The following is a 24952-nucleotide window of genomic DNA, read 5'->3' as shown; positions in this document are numbered from 1 at the left end:
TGTGCCCTTGGTCTTGAGACACCATTCTTGCTTCCCCATCACAGCGCAGACTCAGAAAATTGAGTATTAGAGGAAACTTGAAGTTTATTTCGTCTGAGCACTTCTCTGTCCCACAGTGAGGCAAAAGTGTTACGGCCACCGTAATAAGAAGGTATCTTCAGAACAAAAGACAAAGCAGGCAACTCCGTAGAATATAACAGAATGTATTATAGGGCAATTTACGTATGGGAATGTAGGGTTGCAACAGACAGGTGACCCAGAAGTTCTGTGCAAATTGTTCTCCAGTAACAGACTCCTGTTATAGTACTTTAAAAAAAAAAAAAGATTGTTTTTTTTTTATTGGGGGATTGGGAACAGTGCTGGAGAATTGGGGGAAGGGGAACAGACAAGTAGCTGTCCTTTCGTTCTTCAGTCTAGTTGTGGGGGACGTTGCTTCACTGGCCCAAGTTGGCACCATCATTGCGCTCTTCCCAGATGAGGCAGATCAGTCGCCGGCTTCTGGACGGACGGCCACTCACTGTGGCTGCTGGCCACTCACGCTGGCTGCTGGCTACACACGGTAGCCCATGGCAACCCACTGCAGCAGGGGCTGCAGTCTATGCTGTCGCCAGTGGCGACTCATGGCAGCCCAGCTCCAGGTTGAGCTGCTGTTCAGCATCTTAGCTGTAGAGGGCAGTCTCACTGGCCCTCATATGTGGGATCTGAACCGGGGCCCTCTGGCGTCCCAAGCCAGCTCTTAACCAACGCACCACTCGGCCGGCCCTATAGTACTTTTTTAATAGTGTAACTCAGGCGTTAATAGTGTATGATGCTTGTCAGGACCAAAAATGCAGTATCAACAGGGTCCCTACCTCTGGGTGGTCTTGTGATAGATGATTCTTTATCATCAATACTATCACCAGTTTGATATTTATCTCAGTTGTCATGCCATTCTGGCCATTACTAACAAAAATATTTATGGCTACATTTTAAGGAACACAGGTAATCATCAGCTAGAAAGCTTTGATATTCTTGCTAAGGACAATACTAGGTTGGTCAAAGGTCACAGCATGAAAACTCTATGATACAAAGAGGGAGTTGCTTTTGGTCACATCTGCTTCTATACATCTAATGCCAGAGATGCTGCAGAATATTCAAGTAAGTTACTGTCCAGTCTTAGTTTGAATAGTAGAGGCAGAAACTACCTCCCAAGGTCACTCATTGCATCCTGGACAGCTATGACCATCAGAAAAATTTTTGATTCCTTAACCTGATTTCCTATAGCTTTGATATACATCATATCCTCACAAAATGACTTAAACTCTTTCCATAATATTAACAACCTTGATCAGCTTTCTGGTCCAAACTGCTTTTTTTTAGAGGGTCAATTTTTTCCCCCTCTGAATAAATCTCTCAATTGGGAACATAAGTAGCTTGAAATAGAAAGACTTCATTCATTCCAAAATATCAGTGCTACATGTGTCAAGCATGGGAGCCAGAAACAGTGGACATTCAGAGATGTCCCAAAAGACGGAGTCTGTCTAGGGAGATAAAGGGGTTTATAAGATCAAATGATCTCAGAAATATAGGAGCTGCCAAGGCTGGATAGGAAGTGTTCTAAGAGCTCAGGAAAGGTGGTATGTCTGGGGGGCCTAGGAACATACAGGTTGGGGAGTCTAGGAAGGCTTTACTTAGGAAGTGGGATCTGAGCTGAGCCGACGGACAGGAAACATGAGTCATTTGGGTAAACCATCTTGATTGACAATGAAGCTCAGAGAGAGAACTCTTCTCAAGATAGACAGGGTGGGGCTTTGTGAGGATGGAGGAAGTTAGAGGGCTAGAGACAGGGTAAGAATTATTTCCCTCTTCTCAGGATTGTCAATCAGTCATTGTCTATAGTAGCCTCTTGACATCTTGTCTTCTTCACAGCCTTGGGGACTGACCAAGTCGCACCTTCTGGTGCACAGGGCTGCGGACATGGCATCTCTTCTGTGGCTGCTGCCCCTCTTGGTGCTCCAGGAAGGTGAGAGAGACGACAGCTGCAGAACAGGAATGCGTCCTTCCCCTGTTCTGTTCCGCTAGGCCTTAGGCTAGCAAGGCACTTCCTTGGGGTTGAATACTTGAGCTCTTCTGGAGTAAAGAGGAATAGGGTATGGCTTCAGGGCAGGACCAAGAGATGAGGAAACCTGGGAATATGGAAGGGAGAGCAGTCCCATAATGGCAATCAGAGAAGGTAAAATTTGGAGGGTGAGGGCACAGATGAAAGCCAACCCCTGGTAGGTGCAGCTGAGAGCTAAAACTAGAAGAGGCAGCTGGAAGACAAAATTGAGTGTGGGGCCATAGAAGCTGCTTAGCTGAGATAGCTGAGATTGAAACCACAGCCCTGCTGCCAGACTCAGCAGCCCGGAGACACCAGCTGGGCTGTTTGCATCTCTTTTCTTCCTTTATCTGCAGCCAAAGGAGATTCTGGAGATGGTGTGGGTCCTGAGGAAGTGGTTGCAGTCCTTCAGGAGTCCATCAGCCTCCCCCTGGAAATACCATTCGATGAAGAAGTTGAGAACATCATCTGGTCCTCCCACATAAAGCTTGCCACTGTGGTGCCGGGGAAAGAGGGACATCCTGCTACCATCATGGTGACCAACTCTCGCTACCAGGGTCGAGTGAGCCTCCTGAACCCCAGCTACTCCCTGCACATCAACAATCTGAGCTGGGAGGACTCGGGGCGTTACCAAGCTCAAGTCAACCTGAGGACATCCCAGATGTTTACAACGCAGCATTACAATTTACGTGTCTATCGTGAGTTTAATTTATGAACCAAAAATCTGCTTCCTCTGGATTTCCTGAGCTTCCCATGCAAAGGAGGAAGGATCTCAGGAGTTGCGGTTATGGTTTGAGGGGCTGGGACTAGAAGGCAGACAGTCCCCAGTGTGCCCAACACCAGCATCTGGGCCGCCATGATAGGTGGTGTAACCTTGAACAGCGAGGCACTGGGCATGGAGGCTGTTCCTGAGGAGGTGCCCAACACAGACAGAGAGGTCAGAGGCTTTATGTGTAGATCTCTAGTAGACCTGTCTCTCCCAGGGAGATTTTGTGTCCTGAAGGTAAATGCCACCTCCATTCTTGAGCCTTTTATCCTCCTGCATGATTTGAGGGCTAATAATCAGTGACTTCTCACTACTTGAACCCATTTCTTCTTAGTGCCTGTGACATTGACTGATATTCTACCTTGAATCTTGCAGAGACACTGATTAACCTATTAATGCCCCTGTGAGGGTGACAATATGTTCTGGGATCGAGGGAACAGAATAGGGTTTGGAGGAAGGTGGGGTACCAAAGTAAGAGACAGAAGGCAAGGCATAAAGGGGAGGTGGAATATACCACAGGCAGCTCTGTCTGCCTCAGCAGCTGCCCAGGGAACCCTAGAAATATAGGCTGTATAGTGGCTGGGTTTTGTTAGTTTTTGCTTTATTGTTGTTTGGGTACAGGGGCTATCAGAGGATGGCACCTGTACCCCAGTGTTGAGGAACTTAGGAAAACAGATCTAACCCCTGATTATCCAGAGGGCCTTTTTGTTCCTCCTTCATCTAGGACGGCTGTCAGAGCCTCGCATCACTGTGAACTTTGAGATCTCTGGGGAAGGTCCCTGTAATATGTCTCTGACATGCTCTGTAGAGAAGGCAGGCCTGGATGTGACCTACAGCTGGATATCCCAGGAACACAGCAATGACACAGCACATGAAGGCTCTGTCCTCCGCACATCCTGGAGGCCTGGGGACAATGCATTCTCCTACACCTGCAGGGTCAGCAACCCCATCAGCAACATCAGTTCCCGTCTCATACCCGCTGGGCCCTTCTGTGCAGGTACCAGGACCCCAGATATCCCTGAGCTACTATAGGCCTCAGGGCCACCACCTCCCTCCCTCAGTTCTTCGCAAGACAGTACATAGAATCCAGAACCTAACTCCCTCCCATAGGGACTTGACCCCTGGATTTGGTAAGGAGCCCTCCCTTTTCCTAGAGCTCCCAACTTCCAAAGGTCCTTTCTATTCTCTCATTCAGCTTGAGATTGCTCCCCAGATCTCAGTTCTAGAGCTTCTGTGAATAGAATATCTATTTCCAGAGACACTTACAAAGGAAAATCAACTGACTGTGAATTTGAGTCCTCTCCGTCAGATTTGGGGCATGTGTCTACCCCCTCACCTGGACCTCACCCCTTCCTCTGGTGAGTCCCCCCTCTTTCCTTCTTCTGTCCTAGATCCTGGATACCCTTTGGAGAAGTCCTCGGCTTCCTTTTGCTTTCTGGTCAAGGCACTACTCCTTCTCTTGCTGCTGGGAACTCTGGTCGTGGGGCTGTGGCTCCTCCAAGGCCAGACAAGATGCAAGACACTAAGGACGAAAAAACTTAAGAGAGACAGAATGAGACTGAAAAAGACAAGGAAGCCTGGCCCTAGCCTGGACTGATCACATCCTTGGTGAGCTCTATCCTGACCCTTGTTTCTTCCCAGAGCCCAGTGACTCCTCCCTCTGCTCCCCAGGCTATCCTCTTCCCAGAGGCCAAAGGTGGAAGTCCAAAGGGCCACACTCTCACAGAGAACACTGTCTGACAATAAAGTCGAATTAGATGACTGCCATTCTGGAGGAGCTAGGTGACTCCGGCAAACCTGTGTCCCTGCCTTTCCTTCCACTCCAGGTGCTCCCCTCCAACTCATCTTCCCTTATACTCCAGGTGCCCACTTCTAAGCCCGCATGCTTCCCCACACCTGCCTTTGGGGATGGAAGTGAGTCTTCACAGTGTGGTATTGGTATGTTATTACTCACCACCTATCCCCTTCCCCACCAACATACAGAACATTTACATTTTAAATCAGAAAAGCAAAGAGCTTTCTTCTAACCTAACTGAATCTGCGACTCCTCAATGGGAACATTGCAGACACTCAGAATCCTTCATGGGCGATACTGTTCCTGCTAAGATTCTTCTGCTCTCATAGCCCTACTTCCACCCTGGCAGACAAGTTCACTTAACTGCTCCCATGCAACCCACCCCAGCCTAGAGGCTGTACTGCCAAGGAGACAGGAACCCCCTAGTGCAGTCTATTCTGGGTCTACGTGAGCCCGCGACCCTTCAGCCATCTCCCTGATGTCAGCTGCTCTGGGCCTCTGGTGCCTACCCCACAAGGATGGTAACTCAGCTGGATCAATAGTTGAGGTCTAGACCCTTGACGTCTGTTTGTGGTTAGTATTACTGTCCTGTCGATCCTGTCTCTACAGATTTCCATGTCTCAGACCTCTCTTGACTCCTACCCTGAGTTAACGCCCACCCCTTACACACCACCCCCCTCGAGCACAGACCCTTATGTTTGTGTTCTTGCTCTTTTCCGAGCCCAATAACCAGCCTGAATTCTTCACCCAGGCCTGATCTGCCACTGCCCAAGACTTGGTCATCCTCCCAAAATCAGATCTTACGCGGCTGCCATGGGGTAGGGGGATTGGAGGGAGACTTGGGAGCCACCCAAGTGACAGGACATGTGTAGGTAGTGAGTGAATTGGAGGGGGTGGTGTAGGATTCGGTAGGGAGAGTGCTGGGTGAGATCTCAGACCTGGGCTTTGCTGTGCCACTCGCTTCTTGCTTGGGACACTTTGTTCAGGGAACATCAATTGGGGCACAGTCCCTTTCCACAAGGAACACACACTTTGAAGGAGAGGACTGGAGCTCTTACAGAGACATGGCTTAGGGAGTGCCTTGGCTCCCACAGAAGCAGGAGGAGCTGGTGACCCTGGGGAGTTTCAGAAGAGGAGTCTCAGGGGTTGGGAGATGGCCATGGGGCAGAAGCCATACCTGACATTTCTCTGGACCTCGCCTTCCCCTCTTTCTCTGCGAGGAAAAGAATGCTGACCTCCAAGGTGTCTTTCAAGAGAAGGGATACTAGGCTGTGAATGGGGCTGTGGGATGCACTGGAGAATCGTGGAGACCAAGGACACTGCTTTTGGGAAAACAGGACACGTGGGCCAGGCACTATAGTACACCCAGAAGGGGGACTCTAACCAGCATGGGGCATGGGCGGAAGCCAAGAGCCCGGCCTCCCAGACTGGAAAAAAGGCAGGGCCAACAGATAAGCAGGGGCTTCCTGCCTAGGTTTATGTGCAGGAGAGTGAGCCCCTTGGGGCTTGGGGAGAAGGCGGGAGGGTGGAAAACCAGTCCCCAAAGAGCTCCTAAGACTGGCAACAGATCAACTACTCTCCGAGGGCCTGAGCCCTGATCCTGCTGGATGGTAGCCCGTGGCCTGAGGCACTCGCAAGGGTTCAGTAAATGATCACTTATTTCACTCCTCCTTTCAATCGCCCGTGTCAAGACGTCTATTTTTCCCCTCTGGGCCCGTTTCTCTGGGTGGCTGGTGCTTGGGCGCTGCGGCGGGAGCTGACTAGGCAACCTCAGCTGTGGCGCAGCCTTCCCCGCCCCACACTGCGGGAGGCGCCTGGGCAGGATCTGGGAGCTCGCCAGTGCGGACAGGTATTTCCAGTCCAGCCAGAAGAGAAATGGGCGGAGGTGAGACTGGGATGGGGGAGGAGATCAGAGGAGGAGCTGGGTGGATCCCCTGGGAGGAGGGCAGGGATTCCTGCTCCCCGCCGGGTGCTCCTGCCCCAGGCTCAGATTTCAATCCTGGCGGCGGCTTCGGCAGGTTAGGACAGCGGAGGGGGTTTTGCATCGGAAGGAGAGCGTGCTCGGAGCTAGGGGAGAGCAGGTACCTGCGATCCCTGGAGCCAAGGCCCTGAACCGCCGGGCCTCGGGCCTTTTCGCGCCTAGTCGCAAAGCTTTCCACCAGGGGGCGACGTGCCCACGTGCCGCCGAGTACCGCTCGCCCGAAACAGCAAGTCCCAGGCCGCCAGAGGGTCGCGCCCGACCCCTCCTCCTTCTGCTGCTCCTATTGGCCGCCGCAGGCGGGGATTGGCGGTCTCCAGGGTGACGGAAGGCGCTTGGGGCATCCGAGGCGGGAGGTGGGTCCGCCCCCTATTGTGTAGCCGGCGGAGTGGAGCTGAGCCGCGCGCGGAGCAGGTGAGGGCGGGGGCGTGCTAGGGGGATGGAATGGGGGTGCCGGAGGGGGAATGGAGAACGGTGTGGGAGTTAGGGGAACAGGAGAAAGCGGGGGACTTGTGGAGAGAAGTGGAATTCTCTGGGGCGCAGAACTAGGGGAGTTCTGGGGAGTGAACTGAAATTCTTGGTGGGTGGGGCTTCCCCGGGAACTGGAGTAGTTCTGGAGGTAATACGTATGTGCAGGGGAGCTGCTTCTTTGTGGGTTCCGAAAGCAAGGAGTTCCAGCGGTCCGGAGAAGGCAAAGGAGAAGAGGGGGTGGAGTATCAGAAGTGTATTGTGGGCTGAGGCAGGAGAACTCTAGGGAGGGAAATTCTAGGGAGAAATGGGTGGGAGAAGTAGGTGCGTGGGTGGGTGGGAGGACACAGGAAGGGATTTCCCGGAGGCACAGAGGACCTGATGCAATTGGAGATTAGATGCGAAAAATAGGAATGGAGGGGGCGGACTGTGAGAAGTAGAGATACCTGGAATGGGGGTACTGGGAGAAGGAAGGAGTGCTGGGAGGGGAGACCAGACAGGTGAGGACATGCTAGGGGGCAGAAGAGTTGGTAAGATTTTAGGAAAAGCAGAGGCATTCTTGGGAAACCCCGGCTGCTAAGAGTCAAGGAAAAATGAGCTAGGTGGGACAGGGATTTCCTATACATTTGGGAAAAGATTTGTTGGAGAAGTATGGAGGAGCGGGCTAGGGACAGTGGAGAGTAAGGGGATCCTTCTCCCATGAGTTGTCGGGAGTTAAACACACAGGGCCATTAAATAGAGGCAGGGGCCAGGCTGAGGGACCTGGGGATATTTTATAGCCAGTCCCGAATTGTGAGGCCCAGAGTGGGGTGGAGTCCACTTGGATTTCCCAGGCCCAGGTAGCACCCCCATCTCGACCCCAGGCCAGTGTGCCGGGGGCAGGGGCACTAGGAACTATAGGTCTGGGCTGTCAAGAGTTCCTATCCTCCATCTCCAGGACTGTACACCCTATGGACTACTGGCTTTTTTGGCTTTTAATGAACTATGTCCTTAGGGTTGGGAAAGGGAGAATCTGGAAACCCTGGGCCCTGAGGATATTGGAGGGGAGTGAGTGGGAGGAAGTGGGGTGAGGCACCTGGCAGCATCATGAAGAGGAAGTGGCTACCAGCCCAGGAATCTGCCCAGACCTGGAGGGTGCTGCCTGGAACCTCCCATTCCTCCCATACCAGCTGGTGGGGAAGGCATTGCCTCCCCGCCGCCCCCGCCCCCCCCCAAGTGCCTTCCTCACTCACTGTTAAAGCAGTATTGGGAAGCTGAGTGGAGAAAGAGGTGTACTGGTCCTTAGTTTCCAGGGTGCATGGAAGCTGGGGAAATGGGGCAGAGAATTGTGTGGGGGTCCCCTAGGGGCCACTTTCTGGATGTTCTACTCCAGGCTTTGCCCTTGACTGGCTCTGTGCCCCTGAGAAGACTCTCTGAGACAATTTCAAGGCCCTTATTTGTCACAGTTGGGGTGGAGATGATAATACTAGTTCTACCTCCTATCTGCCACCTTGTTATTAGCATCAGGACAAAGGAAAGAGAAGGAAGCGGAAGCTTGGCTGTGGGGCTCTTGATCTCCCACACTTCCCTGAAAAATTTTTTCCTGAGTGTATAGGAACCCCCCAGTTCCCTCCTGCTTCAGTTTCCTGAGAACATTAGTAGCCCGAATTTCCCCAGATGTCCTGATCTTCCCTGCCAGCACTCCCCGATTCTCCCAGTGCCCCCATCTCAGGCCTTATTCCTGGGGTGAGGGGTGGGGGCGGCGGGGAGCGGGGGCAGGGTGTCAAGATCTCTGATCTCCTGTGACCCCTCCTCTTATCTGCTTCCTCTCCTTTCTCTTCCTTTGCTGTCCTCCTGGCCTTTCTCTAACTGTGGGGTTTCTTCTGGTTTACTATATTGGCCAACTCTTCGTGTCACCTTGCATTTGGCATTTAGATCTGGCGGTGCTCCAGAGAACAGCTTCATCAGGTGTTACGTGAGCCAAGCCCTAACTGTTCAGAAGAGTGGGAGCTGAAACCTGTTACCTGATCAGAAGGATTGACTGAGCTTGCTGGGCTGTGGACATCCCTGGCCCGTGGACCTGGGCCCCTGTGGATAGCGGGGGGAGGGGGGCTGGGTGAGCAGGCAGTTGGGCTATGGTTTGGTGCCTCAGTCTGGCCATCCTCAGCCTGATCATCAGCCAGGGGGCTGACGGTAAGCTGGATTTAAGAACTCCCTGTTAGTCTTGGGATGGGGGCATTCCCCAGGGGTCCTCTGTGAGCCTGTGAGGGTTCTGGAAAAGTTGAGGTTTCCCTCAATTGCAGAGTCCTAGGGAGCCCCCTGAGATGCTGATGGGACCTCCCTTCTCAGCCCTGACCTGGGCCCCTGCTGTCCATCATGCCATCCACCATGCAGGTCGAGGGAAGTCTGAGGTGGTATCGGTTGTGGGCCGGGCTGGGGAGAGTGCCGTGCTGGGCTGTGACCTGCTGCCGTCAGCTGGCCGACCCCCCCTGCACGTCATTGAGTGGCTGCGCTTTGGGTTCCTGCTTCCCATCTTCATTCAGTTTGGCCTCTACTCTCCCCGAGTGGATCCTGATTACGTGGGTAAGACTTAGCTATAGGTTGGAGGGATTTCCAACAAAGGTGGGCTGGGTGGGGTCTCTTTAACTGCCCTATCCCTGCCCTCATCTCACCTCTAGTTCCACTGCTTCAACTTTGCTTAACAAGTGTGGCTCTGCTCCCAAGCTGTGTTTACACGTGTGCACAGAAACACACGTGCGTGTGTACACACACACACACACACACACACACACACACACACACACACACACACGGTAGAGCTGTGCTATTTAGAACTCCAGTGGGTCTGTTCCAAAGGAGATTCTGCAGCCCTATTTCAAGTATCCAACCTAATTCTCTAATTGCTTTTCTAGATCTCATCAGGAATCTTCCCAGACTCCATCCTGGTCTTCCCTGGTTTCCCCACGTGACCCTGTCCTGGTCTCTGGCTCTGCTATCAGCTCAATCCCCTGCCCTCTCCATCTCCTGTCTTCAATGCTAGTTTGGGGGTCTGGGCCTCGAGGGCCTGGACTGATGGGTCAGCAGAGAGGGTGGGTGGATGACCTGTCTGATTCTCCAATGGGGGCTCAGCCTGACTCTGAGTACGGAAGAGCATGTGCACATAGAGGTGGGCTGGGGAGGACCAGATTCTCAAAAGATCAGCAAATGGAAGAGGCTGGACTGGGTTCTTCCTGTACAGTCTTAAAATAGTGTACAGGCCTCCCTAGACCTAGCTGGCTCCCTCAAAAGGCTCAGCTTCCTCCTAATTCTGGCTGGAACCTTAATCTGAATGGTTTAGCACAGGTCTCCGAGGGCGGTGTGTGGGAGGGCCTAAGGATGGGTCCTGTAGGAGCAAAGGAGAGAAAGCCCAGGAAAGGCCACCTGGGAAGTCAGTGGCAGGGGGGGCTTTCCCTTTTCACTTTTTAGTTTGAATCCTTCAGAAGCCCTAGGACTGGTTGTGCTCTCACCCATGGGGCTGGCTGAGCAGAGGGGAGGAGGCCCAGGCAGGTGCTGCCACAGGGAAGTTTTTTTCAAACTGGGGCAGCTGTTGGCAAACAGCCTGGTGGGAGTGTATGTGTCTACACAAGCCCCACGAGAATTGATGAAAGCGGCTCCGGTTGGGACAAGTGGAGAGAAAGCAGCCGTGCCCACCAGCCCTCCCTCCGTGCCTCTGCCTGCTGCCTGGGAGGGATCGAGGCTGCCTGGCTGAGGCTGGGCAGATGCAGAAGATGCCTAAATAAGGGCCGGGCAGGAGGAGGGGGAGGAGAGGAAGTAGGGCTTTTCCTGGGATTCCACCAGGCAGACGTGCAACTCTTCTCCTATCTGCTCCCCATATCTTGAGGCCTGGCCAGCCACTTTGCTACCTTTGGGATTTCTTCCTGTCTGCCAGGGCTGTGAGCAGTAATCTCTGGGGCTTTCTTCCTACCCTGACCCTTTGTGCCCACCCTGCCCCCGCTCTGGGGCTCCTGGTTGGGCCAGGGCTAGTCTGCAGAGTATGGGCCCTGGGGGGAGGCCCCTGTGCCCACTAACACTTTACTGCCTGCCAGTGTGGAAGGGGCCTCTGAGCCTTGTATAGGGGACTCTGAACTGCACTTGCTAGGTAATGGGACGTGGAGATTGCTAAGGACAATGCTGACCTGTCATAAAAAGTGAAGGGGCAACAGCCTTAGGACTGTGTGTGAGGCTGGTGCCTAGACTGTGGAAGGGACCCTGACAGTAACTGGCGCTTTAGGGACTGCACTGAACGGCAAGCTTCCAAACTTTAAAGATTCTAGAATCCATCTAGCAGAGGAGACTAGCTTTATAGACGAGTATGAAAGCAGCTAAAAGCAGTATAAAACCAGCTGGGACCAAATACGGGATTAAGTTAGCCAATGTGTGTGAAATGCCAGCACAGAGCCTGGAGAACCTCTGCTGTGTGAAATGTGACCAGGCATCCAGAGGAAAAACAAGCGTGCCTTAATCTACTCCAGCTTTCGGGGGTGGGTCTTAGACCAATCCTTCTCATCCACGGGACCTGCTTTGGTTCTGTTGGTCTTTTGCGCTGTATTTTTTGGGAGTTTCAAGATGCCCCATACAGCAGAAGGGACATGAGTTTTCTCTCTGTCCTGAACTGTTTGATACAAATCAGTCATCTCATTCTCCCCCTTTCTCCCTCAAGTCATCTCCCCTTACTGCCTTTTATCCTTCAAAACCCTCTGCATAGCCACAGCTTCCTGGAAGCCTTCTGTGCTTCTCTTGCGTCATAGTCTCGTGGAATATCTGGGCGCAGCATCATTTTTTGAATTTGCACATGAATGTGAGTGTGGGTTCCCTGCCTTCTGAGAGTTTTCGAGAGCTGGAATACATCTCCTGTTTCCTTTATACATCCCTGCATGCGAGGAGGTCTCAAGTTTGTTGCCCTACGGGTGGAGGGTGGGCTTCCAGGAGGTGTGCCCAGGACTCGGAAGCTCAGGACTGCCTGCCCCAGCCATCTTCCTGTTCTTCTGTAACAGATCTAGCAGTGCACGTCAGAAAAGTTAGGACATGCAGTATGCTTCACCGGATGTTCTGGTCAGCACACATTTGAAACTGTTACCCACTGGCTACCAACACCGCTGAGTGAGAACACACTGAATGTGCTCCATGCTGAGTACCTTGAGCATAACATGATCCTAACACCAGTGTGCAAGTGCATCCATCTGGAGAAAGAAGGCCCGGCTTTGACATTTACCAGCCATGAGATGTTAGAACGATACTTAACATCAGTTTCTTCCTCTAGAGTGGGATTCTTGAGAAGATTAAATATGGTGACAGTGCCTAATATTGCATGGCCCATATTCAGTGTTCAGTCTTCCTGCCCTCTTCTGCCCTCTTTGTAAAGCATGAAGATCAATCACCACAGTGAAAAGTTAGTGTCCTGCAGTTAGAGGAAGTTGCTGGGGGGCGGGGGGCGCGGGCCTTGCATGTCAGAGCGTTGCTGAGCATGGCCAGGCAGGTTAGGGTTACTGAGGAATCCCGCTGGTGGGAGGAAGGGTGTGATTATGTTAAATGTTCAATATTTACCTGCAACACCTAGGCTTATCTCCTAGGTGGGGATTTAAACACCTAGAACTTTAAACAGGTCCACCCTTTCTAGAGAATCCACGCCCCTCAACCTCATTCTTGGGGGCGAAAAAGTCCCTGGCTGCCTACCACAAAGCCGGCCTCCACCTGATCATTCTCTTCTTCCTCGATGGCATAAGGGGCTCCGTAGGTTTATAGTTCAGAAAGATCACCCTAGGGGTAGACTGGAAGCAGATTGGAGGGGATGAGTGCACAATCAGTTTTAGAATTTCTAGTATTGGGAAGGGCTAATTTGGGGCACAGTCTGGATGGTTGGAGTTGGCACAATGCTAAGGGACTTGTCTTAGAACTGGATTTGATTTGCATAACCCGAAGATTTAAAAAATGTCATTGTATCCACATAAGATGTCAAGGTGGGGTGGGCAGCTGATGAATGTCGAGGGGTAGGCTGGAGGAGGGAGACCTCTTAACAAGCTGTTGGGGGTAATGTAGGTGAGAGATACTCAGGACTAAACTAACGTGAAAGTGGTAGAGAAGGAACAAAGATGTAGGAGCTGGAATTTGAAAGGTTTACTGAACAAGTAGAGGGGGAGGAAATGGAGAGGCACAGGTGATGCCAGGTGTCCGGTAGAGCGACTTGGTGCATGGTGGTGCTATTTGCTGATACAGGGCGAGAAAAGGGAGATGATGTGTTACCAGGTAAGGGATTGGGCCAGGATTGAACGCAGGCTTCTGATTTCAAATCTTGAGCTCATTTATTTGTTCACCATCTTTATTTGAAAACCTGCTGATGCCAGGCCCCATGCTGCCTGCCTTCTCTACCCCACCCAGATTCTCCTCTCTCTTATAGATGAGGACACTGAATTTGAGAGAGGTTAGTAACTTGCCCAGAGCAGTACATAGCAGAGCTGCCATTCTCACTAGGTTGTACTGCCAGGGACCCACGAAGCTATCTGGGGTGCAGGGCTGTCAGGGGAGGTGCTGAGGGATTTGGGGCACCCTCAGTCAGCCTGGTGGTGTGGTGTGGATGCTGATTGAGGGTGCGAGTGTGGTGTCTGCCTGTGCTGGGCTGTGTGGCTTTGTGGAACTCGGTGGTCAGTCTGCTCGGGCATGAGGGGATGGGGTGGTGAAGCTGCTGACCTTGCTGCCTGGCTGGGCTGGACTCTGGCCACCCTAAGGTGCTTAGGCCACTGATAATAGCCCTGAGGGATTAGGGGCTTTGGTAGGCGATGTCTGGGTCCCTGCTCAGGCCCCAAACGCTGCTGAGGCTTCTGGAGACAGAGCTCTCTGGCAGGAGGAGTACTCATGGGACCCATATACTCTTCCCTACAAAAAGCCTGGGGATGGGTAGATCTTGTAAGAATTCAGAGGAAACTAAGTGCTGGCTTTTCAACCCCCCCCCCCCCCCAACAGTCCTGGAAGCTGGATGCATTTCAGTGGAAGGTCTTTTCCACCGCTCTGGGTTTCTCTTTGTCTAGACTGGATCCCAGCTGCTGAAAGGCAGGAGCAACCAAAGGGGCTGATGGAGGGATCTGCCCTCAATTACCCCAACTTCCCCTGTACCCTGATGGACCCCAGTCTATCAGGGTAACTGGGAGAGGCTGGGCCTATTGTTGACCTCTGAGAATGACCAACGGTTTGGCGTTGCAATGGGTCCTTGCAGCACCCTGATTCTGGGCTCCTCCTCCAGGGCGAGTCCGGCTGCAGAAGGGGGCATCTCTCCAGATTGAGGGGCTCCGGGCGGAAGACCAGGGCTGGTACGAGTGTCGCGTGCTCTTCCTGGACCAGCACAGCCCTGAAGACGATTCTGCTAACGGCTCCTGGGTGCACCTCACAGTCAATTGTATGAAGCTAGGAGCAGGCAGTGGAGAAAGGACGGGGGCAAGAGACTGGGTCCTCTGGCTGGTGGGGGAGGGGAAGAAGGCAGTTCTGATGCTCCACCCTTGCTGACACCCTTGTTTGCTTGCTTATCGTCTGCATCCTGCCCCTCATACCCCCACTCCTGCCCTTTCAGTTCTTCAAATCCAAGTCCCGTTGGCCTTCTAGGCTGTGTTAGCAACTTCCTCTTCCCCTCTCTGCTGTGCTCCTGCCTCCTTGGCCAGGAGAGGATAACGGGTAGGGGGCTGTTGAGACCTGAGTGAAACAGACCACGTATATACAGCATTTTGTTTTTTCAAAACACCTTTTAACCCAATACCTCATGAATTCTCTCTCAGCCCCAAGAAGGAAGGTCATACTTATTCCCATTTCACAGATGAGGAGACCGGGGCTCAGGGAGCCTGGGTCATGTCACTGATGAGGGGCAGAACAGAATCTAGAACCCAGGCCTCCTGACTCCCAGAACAGTGGTCTTTTAGAGGGCACCTAGCTTTCCCCTGGCTCTGAGCACCCTACCCGTGCTCTGCCCTAGCTGCCAACTGTGCAGGCCAGTTCTGGGATGCGCTGGTGCTATCCTCACGGGGCCCTGAGTGCAGCAGACGGTGTGGCCTGGGGGTTGTGTGCTGGGGGTTCCTGTGACGGTGGTTAGGGGCTGGTGGGCTGAAGGCTGATCTATCTTCCTGCCTTCAGATGCTGTTTGGGCTGGTAGCCCCTCTGGCAGCCCCTGATGTCTCTCTTTCTGCAGCGCCCCCTCAATTCCTGGAGACACCTCCCCAGGTGCTGGAAATTCAGGAATTAGAGCCCTTGACCTTGCGTTGTGTGGCCCGCGGTAGCCCCCAGCCTCATGTGACTTGGAAGCTCCGAGGACAGGACCTGGGCCAGGGCCAGGGCCAGGGCCAGATGCAGGTAAGACCTGTTGCTGGGCACGGTGTGCCAGATAGGTGGAGGCCTGGGAGCTGGGCTGAAGGATGTGGAAGACCAGGTTGGGAGAGTAGCCAGTGGAGGTGCTTTGACTTGGCTCCCTGAGCCTGGGGTGCTTTCTCCCTCTGCTGGCCATTCTCAGAAGTGCAGGGTCCGAGGCCTGGGGGAGGGGAGGGAGACTCCTGGGGTCTTCCTCATTGACTCCTAACACTAGGTGCAGAATGGGACGCTGTGGATTCGCCAGGTGGAGCGAGGCAGCTCGGGGATCTACACCTGCCAAGCCTCCAGCACTGAGGGCAGTGCCACCCACGCCACCCAGCTGCTGGTGCTAGGTGCTTTCTGTGGGGGAGGGCCTAGAACTGGGACGCGTATGTGTGAGGACTTGCCTATAGCTGGGAGTGTACTGGACAGGAATTAGGAGGACACTTGTGCCTGAAGGCAGGGGATCTGGGGGGTGAGGAAGCTCCCAATGCATTAGGCACAGGCTGTTCGTCTAAAACTAGCATCTTAAATTTTAAAAGGGTCAGTAAACAGACAAGTAGTTAGTGCCCAGCAATGTGGTATAGTGCAAAGGGCATGCGTGCTGGTGTTAGACCACGAGCCGTGGCCCCCTTCACCCTCAGTTTCCCCGCCTATATAAAGAGGTTCGTATCTACCTCTCAGGACTGTGGCAATAATTTAATTAGGTTCAGCTGAACAGTGATCAGCACAGAGTAATTCCTGGCCAAGTCCTTCCCTTTAGAAGGAAAGCTGAGAAATGTAAAGGTCCGACTCTCCCATGAAAAGATGGCTGGCCAGGTAGGGAGGAGGTTGGATCAAGAAGTTTAAGCTTAATGTGATAGGAGATAGCAGCTGTTTTGGGTTCTTAAACAGAAGTGTTCTATGGCCAAAGAATGAATGATTATTCAATGCATGAATAGCTATCAGAGTGGCAGAGATGGGGGAGTCTGGGTTTGGGGTCACTGCAGCATCTGGGGGTAAGGCATTAGGTACCTGGATTAGAGGAAGAGACAGAGGTAATTTAAGGTGTGACAGATGAAGGCTATAAAGGGTAAATGAGCAGCGTGATAAAACTGACTCTCCTTCCCAACACACACACACACAAACACACACACACACACACACACATAGTTTCTAGGCAGGGGAAATTGGGCAAATGGGGTTCCAGAGAGCAGGTCCAGGAAGAATGGTAGAAGTGAACTTAGGGTTCTGGGAAGGCTGTGGGCTAAGGTCCCCACTCCCCCTTGTGTTCCCCCACAGGACCCCCAGTCATCGTGGTACCCCCCAAGAATAGCACAGTCAATGCGTCCCAGGATATTTCCTTGGCCTGCCGGGCTGAGGCGTACCCTGCTAACCTCACCTATAGCTGGTTCCAGGACAGCATCAACGTCTTCCACATTAGGTGGGGCTCTGGAGTGTGGGGGTGGGGGTGGAGAACTGGTGGGAAGGCTTTGAGGAGCCCCTTGGCTGACCAAGGCCTGCACCCCTCTCCACACGTGCCATATTGCAGCCGTCTACAGTCACGAGTGCAGATCTTGGTGGATGGGAGCCTGTGGCTACAGGCTGCCCAGCCTGACGATGCCGGCCGCTACACCTGTGTGCCCAGCAATGGCCTCCTACACCCGCCCTCAGCCTCCGCCTACCTCACTGTGCTCTGTAAGCCTGACCCCAGCTCCCCCCCCACAGCCTGTCCCCTCCCCTGGGCCAGGCCAAGCTCCGCCTGCACAACTGACCACTATTTCCCTGTAGACCCAGCCCAGGTGACAGCAATGCCTCCTGAGACACCCCTGCCCATAGGCATGCGAGGGGTGATCCGGTGCCCAGTTCGTGCCAACCCGCCACTGCTCTTTGTCAGTTGGACCAAGGATGGGAAGGCCCTGCAGCTGGACAAGGTACAGGCTTGGAGCAGGGGCAGGAATGTCTCAGCTTGGTTTTATTCTAGTCAGGACAGTGGTGTTAGCTCAGTTTAATTCAGTTCAGTGACTAGAACATACACTTATTACTAGGTGCTGTGCAGGGTGTAGCATGGGGAGCAGGAGCAGAGAAACATCCATGCTTAAGGAAGGCACAGCCTAGAGGGGTAGAGACAGCAACAGAGACACTCTGCTGGAAGGCCAGGGATGAAGGAGGCACCTTCCAGTTAGGACTGGTCAAGGATAGATCAGCTACAGCTTCTGGGACTTTGATGATGGGCCTTGAAGGGTGGACAGACATTCCATGCAGAAACCAGGGCCCAGAGGCAAAAAACAATGTAGTGCCTTGGTGACATAATGAATCGTCCAGCTTGGTGGGAGTACCTGTGTGGATGTGAAGGGTGCAGAGAAAGCTGGAAAGACAGGTTGGGGCCAAATGGAAGAACTCTGGATGCCAAGTTAATATTACCACATTCCAAGGTGATTGGGATCTTTTGTTTGTCTGCAAAGACTATAAATTCCTTGTGGGCTAGTATTACGTCTTTTAATCCCAGTGTCTTCAGGGCTTCTGCAGTAATAGTACTCAATACATTTTTGTTGAATGTTAAAAAAAAGTCTTAAGGGCAGTTGGAGGCTGTGAAGTTGTTTGAACAATGATGTGATGGCATCAGAGCTGCGAGAAAGGGTTGAATTTGCTGATGGACTGGAAAGGGAGGCGTGGACATAGGGATAGGAGTTCAGAGGCATTGAAATGGTCCAGGTGAGAAGTTATGAGGCCTGAATTAGAGAAGAGCACATGAAGATGGATGGGCCTTGCGTCTAGACAACAGGCCTTCCTAGGAGAACAGACCTGGTAAGTATGTAGACTGGGGAATGGGGGAGAATGAGGAGTCAGAGGTGAGCAAGGACAGTGGGGCCACTAACATAAATAAGGAAGCCAGGAAAAGGAACTGATTTGGGATGGAAGATGCTGAGTTTTGTCATGAGTGCTGGGAAGACGAACAGATGAGGTCCCAGCAAGCATGGAGCCCACACCCAGCTCACCCACAAGGGGCGCATCTCACATTGTATTCTCTGTGAGTGGTGTCCCCTGGAGTTGTGCAGTCTGAGCTCTCACACCCATTGGGAGCGGCCCCTCTGGGAAAGGGAGACGAAGGGCTGGAGCGCAGAGCGGTCAGGCCTAAAGGTGGAGTTGTGTCCTCTGCGTAGCTGTGGGCTTCTCGTACCGTCTCCTGCCTGCTATGGCCTCTCCATCTCGGCTTTGCCTCTGCAGAGTTTCTTTCTCTCATTGTCATCTCCTCTTCCCTCCAGTTCCCCGGCTGGTCCCAGGGCCCAGAAGGCTCACTGGTCATCGCCCTGGGGAACGAAGACGCTCTGGGAGAATACTCCTGCACCCCCTACAACAGTCTCGGCACTTCAGGGCCCTCCCCAGTGACCCGAGTGCTGCTCAAGGTGACGCTCAGGGTGGGCCAGCAGCCGTGGGTCAGGTAGCTAAAGATGCGCCCTATGTGGACACCAGGCTGACAGAGGGGGGTGAGAAGGGGCTTCCAAGTCTGTTTCTCCCACCGTGGCTACAGCAGCAGCTGTCAGGCACCATCCCAGCGTATTTTGCAGAGATGGTGCGGGGGAGGTGGGCCATCAATCACACAGCACATGCACAGAGTCAGATTTTCTGCCCGCCCCCATCTTGCTAACCTTGACCACGTCCCCTCTCTGTGTTCTGTAGAGGTCTGTATGCCTCCAGAGAGGCCTCCCAGTCCCCCAGTCCTCTGTCCCACCAGAGAACAGAGACACAAAGCTAGAGAGATAGTAACAGATGAGACTGAGATGTGGTATGACGGAACCCCAGAGAAGAGACAGCAATGTGAGAGAGGCCCCTCCCAATGCCAGCTCTGGCTTGCAGGCTCCCCCAGCTTTTCTAGAACGGCCCAAGGAAGAATATTTCCAAGAAGTAGGGCGGGAGCTACTCATCCCCTGCTCTGCCCGAGGAGACCCTCCTCCTGCTGTGTCTTGGGCCAAGGTAAGGCTCCTGAGCCCGTTCTGCGTATACTCTGCCCATTGTACCCCTGCTTCTCCATGTCCCTGGCCATTTCGTGGGAAGGAGGTTACGGAAAAGGGAGGGCTGTCAGAGGCAGGGTGGGGAGAAAGCTGGAGCTGCCCAGAGAGATAAGTGGCGCCCTTGGTGAGGGGTGGCTGCGTGTGTCCTCAGGGCTGACCAGTGGTTCTGTAGGTGGGCCGGGGGCTGCAGAGCCAGGCCCATGTGGACAGCAACAGTAGCCTCATCCTGCGACCCTTGACCAAGGAGGCCCACGGGCGCTGGGAGTGCACCGCCAGCAATGCTGTGGCCCAAGTGGCCACGTCCACGAATGTCTACGTGCTGGGTTTGTGGCTGCAGAGCCGGCTGGGGGCTGCAGGAAACCGTGTGGGACAGGAGATGGGGAGTCATTTTTGGAGGCCCAGATGGGGATGGTGGTTGGGGGACCCCTGGGCTCCCCTTAGCTCTTTACCTTCCCTCAGGGCCCTGACCATAGTCCTCCATTCTCCCTACCCAGGCACCAGCCCCCATGTTGTCACCAATGTGTCCGTGGTGCCTTTGCCCAAGAGTGCCAATGTCTCCTGGGAGCCTGGCTTCGATGGTGGCTATCTGCAGAGATTCAGCATCTGGTATACCCCACTGTGAGTGACCTCCCCTGCCGCTGCTCTCCTCCCCACCCTGATTCCCTCTGGTCCTCTGCCCTTTCTCCCACTCCTCCATCCCAGCCCTGCACCAACTCTGCTATCTGATTTCCAGAGAACCTTAGGTTACCCTGTGGGGTTGAGGGGAGCGGAGAGGTAAGCTCTCCAGACGCCAAGCTTCCTAGTCTTTTCCTAGTCTTTCTAGTTCATGGGGTATCCCCATTTCCTCATGTCCTCCAGGGCCAAGCGTCCTGACCGAACCCACCACGACTGGGTGTCCCTGGCGGTGCCCGTGGGGGCCGCTCACATCCTTGTGCCGGGGCTGCAGCCCCACACCCAGTACCAGTTCAGCGTCCTGGCTCAGAACAAACTGGGGAGCGGGCCCTTCAGCGAGATTGTCCTGTCTGTCCCTGAAGGTGAGAGACCTCTCCCCCCAGAGCCACGGACAAGGATGGGGAAGGGCCGGCAGGGAAAGCCTGGATATGGGAGGACCTGGGTGGGAGAGGGAATAGGTGATGGGCAGCTTGGGGCCTAGAGGGGTTTGTGGAGGGTGGTCCAGACTTGTCTTTAGGGGCTCTGGGACGAGGTTGGGCGCCGGGGGTTGTGGAAAGCCGGGGGATATGGGGAATGGCCCTGGAGATCCAATTTCTGCCATGCTGTCTCCCATTTCAGGGCTTCCTACTACGCCAGCTGCCCCCAGGTTTCCCCTGACAGAGATGCCGCCTCCCCTGTCCTCTCCCCGAGGTCTGGTGGCAGTTAGGACACCCCGGGGGGTACTTTTATATTGGGATCCCCCAGAACTTGTCCCTAAGAGGCTGGATGGCTACATCCTGGAGGGCCGACAAGGCTCCCAGACCTGGGAGGTGCTGGACCAGGCCGTGGCAGGCACAGAAATGCAGCTGCTGGTGCCAGGTCTCATTAAGGTTAGTGTGGGAGGTGGGCACAGGGGGTCCTCCTGCAGCTCTCCAGGCCCCAGCTCCATTACCCAAAGCCGATCTGCTCACCCAGATCTGACCATGTTCCCCAGCTTCCCACTGCACCCTTACTTCTCAACAACAGTGGCTCTCTGAATGGGGTCAGGTGGGCCGTCAGGCCTGGCCCTGACCTCCTTCCTGGACTCCTCCCCCACCCCCAGGATGTTCTCTACGAGTTCCGCCTTCTGGCCTTGGCTGGTGGCTATGTCAGTGATCCCAGCAACATAGCCAACGTCTCCACTTCCGGTGAGAACCTGGTGGGAGGACCAGTGCTGGGGCCTGGGGGCTACTATCCCAATGAGTCTGGACACCAACCCCGCCTCATGGCCCCTTGCGCAGGTCTGGAGGTCTACCCGTCTCGCACCCAGCTGCCAGGCCTCTTGCCACAGCCCGTGCTAGCTGGAGTGCTGGGCGGTGTCTGTTTCCTGGGGGTGGCTGTCCTTGTGAGCATCCTGGCAGCATGTGTCACTAACCGGCACAGGGCCGCCCGCCACCGCCGCAAGCGCCTCCGCCAAGGTAGGACCAACCCCCATCAGCGCCTCCTATGGAGGAAAGGCCACCTTCCTGTTGGGCCAGGGGCCCTCCTCTCCTTGGTTCTGCACCCAGCCTTGCCTACACTATTCCCAGCCTGCTGTTGGGTGAGGGTCTGTGCCTGGGGCCCTGGAGGGCCTTGGGTTTGCCTGTGTCATCTCTGGTTCTCCTGCCCGTACAGATCCACCACTTATCTTCTCTCCGCCCCGGCTGTCAGCTCTACTGTAAGTTCCTCCACCTCCTGGGCTTGCTTCTGCCTTCCCACAATGTGCCCCTTTTGTGCACCACGGGGTGGGAGGTGTGGGAGGGGGAACAGACGTGAGAGAGGGAGGTGAGGATAGGCATGCCGAGCCCCGGACTGGGGGCAGTCCAGTGTTGCCTTTGCCTCCCTCCACCCCTCCATCTGTGACTTCCTGGCTTGCTCTCCTAGCTCTGCTCTGTTTTGTACCAGACCTCTCCAGGCCTGACACTGCTACCTAGGAGGGGGACTGGCCCCTACTACAGACCCTGATCTGTTCTTCCCCAGCTCTGCTCCAGGCTCGGGCAGTCCTGACAGTGTGGCCAAGCTGAAGCTCCAGACGTCCCCAGTCCCCAGCCTGCACCAGAGCCTGCTCTGCAGGGAGCCCCCCGGGCCCCCCAGCTCCCCTCTGGAGGATCCTCCTAGCCGGGGGCCCTTGCCCCTGGAGCCCATTTGCCGGGGACCGGATGGGCGCTTTGTGATGGGACCCAACGTGGTGACCCCCCAGGAAAGGTCAGGCCCTGAGCAGGCTGAACCTCAGACCCTGTCCCGGTGTCAGGCCAGGTCCTATGACTGCAGCAGCAGCAGCCCTAGTGGGCTGCCCCAGCCCCTCTGCATAGCAGATATCAGCCCTGTGGGGCCCCCTCCTGCGGCCACACCCAGTCCTCCGTCAGGTTCAGGACCCCTGCTCCAGTACCTGAGCCTGCCCTTCTTCCGGGAGATGAGTGTGGATGGGGACTGGCCCCCTTTTGAGGAGCCCAGTCCTGCTGCACCTCGAGATTACATGGACACCCAGCCCTGCCCCACCTCAACTTTCCTTCAACCCCTGGACTCCTCCCCTGGGTCCCCCAGGGCAGTGCTTCCTGGGACCATGGTCAGGGCTGGGGCTGCTGCAGAGCCCCCATATACAGCGCTGGCTGACTGGACGTTGAGGGAGCGGCTGCTGCCAAGCCTTCTCCCTGCCGCCCCTCGGGGCAGCCTCACCAGCCAGAGCAGCGGGCGGGGCAGCGCCTCGTTCTTGCGGCCCCCCTCCACAGCCCCCTCGGCAGGAGGCAGCTACCTCAGTCCTGCTCCTCCTCCGGGAGATACCAGCAGCTGGGCCAGTGGCCCTGAGAGATGGCCCCGAAGGGAGCACGTGATAACCGTCAGCAAGAGGTGAGGGCAGCCCCTGCCCATTCCTGCCGTGCCCTCTCAGACTTTCTCCCCACCCCTCTCCTAAGACTCGCTGCCTTCTCTGCTCCACTCCCACCCCAGGGCCAGGAAAACTTGTCTCCTTTTAGAAGCTTTGGCTGAGGTCCAGGGCTCCTCAGGGGAAACCCATGGCCCTACATGAACTTGGGGAGCCCGGGTTCAGGCTTTTCTGCCACCCTCTGTTCCTCTACCCACCCTACTACACATTTGTCCCTTTTAACAGGAGGAACACATCTGTGGATGAGAACTATGAATGGGACTCAGAATTCCCTGGGGACATGGAATTGCTGGAGATTCTGCACCTGGGCTTGGCTGGCCCTCGACCCCAACCTGAAAATGAGCCAGAGCTAGGTGTGTGAGCCCTCCAGAAAGGCGGGCACGCCTGGCTTCACTGTCCCACAAGCCCCCACAGCCTTAGGACCCAGCCTGCTCCCAGGCAGGCCCTGGGCCTCCTCTCTCTCCTCTTGCTCCCTTGGCTCATCTGCTCTGCAGGCCCTGGGGCACTTCATGGTGCCAGGGAGCCTCAAGACCTTCCTCTCATTCTGCCCTCTTGCAGGTGAAAAGACTTCAGAGGAGGGCTGCCTCCTGAACACTGCCCATGCTCCTGACCCTGAGGCCCGCTGTGCTGCCCTCCGGGAGGAATTCCTGGCCTTCCGCCGCCGCCGAGATGCCACTAGGGCCCGGCTACCAGCCTATCGACAGCCAGTGCCCCACCCTGAACAGGCCACTCTGCTGTGAACGCCTTAATGTGAGGCAGGGTGAAGGCACACGGACCCTGCAGAGGAGGCCCCAACAAGACCTAGCTCCAGCTTGGCAAACTGCGCCTGCGCCTGCTCCTTTGGGGCCCAGGCACAGACCCTGATGGTGGTCTTGGGTGGGCATGGTATGGGATTTATATGCTGAGCTCCTCTAGTCTGGGGACTGGAACAGGCATGCTCGGTCTGCTGGTGTGTGTATGTGTGTGTGTGTGTGTGGTGGTGGTCGTGGTGTCGGTGAGGCTTTTTTACAGGTGAATAAAAAAAAAAAGAAAAATGTTTTCTGTGTCTGGCTTTGAATCTGCGAGGGCGGTGGGAAAATCCCAAACACTTAACAAAGGAGGGCACTCTTCCTGAATGAATGGAGGTGCATTCAACATCCATTCTAGTAGCATTTATTGAGAGCCTACTGAAGTTACCTATAAAGACCAGCCATTGAACTACATGCTGAGAAAATACAAAGTTGACTAAGTCATGCCTTTGCCCTTGAGTTCTTTCTAGTCAGTGAGGCAGACAAGTAAACAGTTACAATATGATGTGATAAGTTCTGTGATAAAGTGATGTGTTGGTTATTATGGTAGCACAAAGGAAGGAGTCAACACCGTGAATGCTTACAGCATGTGCTGGGACAAATGCTTCACATGGGGCATCTTCAGAGTCTGCACAGAGTGGGAACAATGATAACTAACAGCTGAGTACTCCCAATGTGCCGGCACTGTTCTAAGATCCTTACATGTGTCACTTAATTCTCTACAACGGAGGTAGGTAGGACTATTAGGCTAGGGAACTGAGGCGTCCAATGCTTCAGCAATTTGCCATGTCATGGTGGGTGAGTTGTAGAGCAGGTGAGAGAGTCGGTCAAAGCACCCCAAGCAGAGGAACAGCCTGTGTGAAGGCAGTGGAATGAAAACGCTGGCTTAGGGGATCACTTGGGAGGCTCTGGAATGGAGGACTGGGGAGGAGTAGGGAACAGAATGGGAAGGTGGGAGGGCACTGGTTGTTGATGTCCTTGAAAACCAGGCGAAACTGGCTTCTACCAGACATGAAGAACTCCACTGATGGGTGTAAGCAGGGACTCCGCCCCAGGGGGACTGCTCAGTTGAAACTTGAAAGTGCGGAGCACTCCTTCAATCCCAAAATTATGCTCTCCTCCACCCTCAGAGAGAAGGATTGCCAGCCTCCTCCATTAGGGCCTCCTGTTTTGAGCCCTCCAGGATTGAGAGGTGCCA

General features: G+C 54.5%; 2 protein-coding genes across 5 annotated transcripts in view; both read left to right on the top strand.

The window, feature by feature from the left end:
* SLAMF9 (SLAM family member 9) overlaps positions 1-5341 on the top strand; it is an 85033-nt gene extending 79692 nt beyond the window's left edge. The window contains exons 3-6 of one of the 2 annotated variants that reach the window (XM_019649783.1): positions 1909-2002; positions 2434-2775; positions 3568-3840; positions 4235-5341. In XM_019649783.1, coding sequence (XP_019505328.1) covers positions 1957-2002; positions 2434-2775; positions 3568-3840; positions 4235-4440 — 867 coding nt within the window. In that variant the 5' untranslated portion in view covers positions 1909-1956 and the 3' untranslated portion in view covers positions 4441-5341. Of the gene's footprint in view, positions 1-710; positions 2003-2433; positions 2776-3567; positions 3841-4234 lie in introns of those variants that run through there. The other variant, XM_019649782.1, reaches the window with a different exon arrangement.
* A 1181-nt stretch (positions 5342-6522) lies between these two features.
* On the top strand, positions 6523-23972 carry IGSF9 (immunoglobulin superfamily member 9). Of its 3 annotated transcripts, XM_019649780.1 has the most exons (21): positions 6523-7030; positions 8999-9256; positions 9458-9646; positions 14337-14489; positions 15270-15430; positions 15660-15777; positions 16706-16847; positions 16956-17101; positions 17195-17337; positions 18670-18810; positions 19262-19378; positions 19589-19739; positions 19911-20034; positions 20275-20450; positions 20707-20957; positions 21170-21254; positions 21348-21524; positions 21721-21763; positions 22066-22932; positions 23192-23319; positions 23525-23972. In XM_019649780.1, the coding sequence occupies exons 2-21, from the start codon at positions 9199-9201 to the stop codon at positions 23704-23706; spliced, it is 3552 nt and encodes a 1183-aa protein (XP_019505325.1). In that variant the 5' UTR covers positions 6523-7030; positions 8999-9198; the 3' UTR covers positions 23707-23972. The 3 variants fall into 3 exon arrangements, with proteins under 3 accessions (XP_019505325.1, XP_019505324.1, XP_019505326.1); XM_019649779.1 differs by having other exon boundaries at positions 8999-9646; XM_019649781.1 differs by lacking the exon at positions 19589-19739 and having other exon boundaries at positions 8999-9646; positions 19249-19378.
* Positions 23973-24952: the final 980 nt, after the last annotated feature.

Source organism: Hipposideros armiger, unplaced genomic scaffold, assembly GCF_001890085.2.
Source record: "Hipposideros armiger isolate ML-2016 unplaced genomic scaffold, ASM189008v1 scaffold_134, whole genome shotgun sequence".
Classification (NCBI taxonomy): domain Eukaryota; kingdom Metazoa; phylum Chordata; class Mammalia; order Chiroptera; family Hipposideridae; genus Hipposideros; species Hipposideros armiger.
The sequence above is the reverse complement of the archived record's forward strand: the minus strand, read 5'-3'. Positions and strand labels throughout refer to the sequence as shown.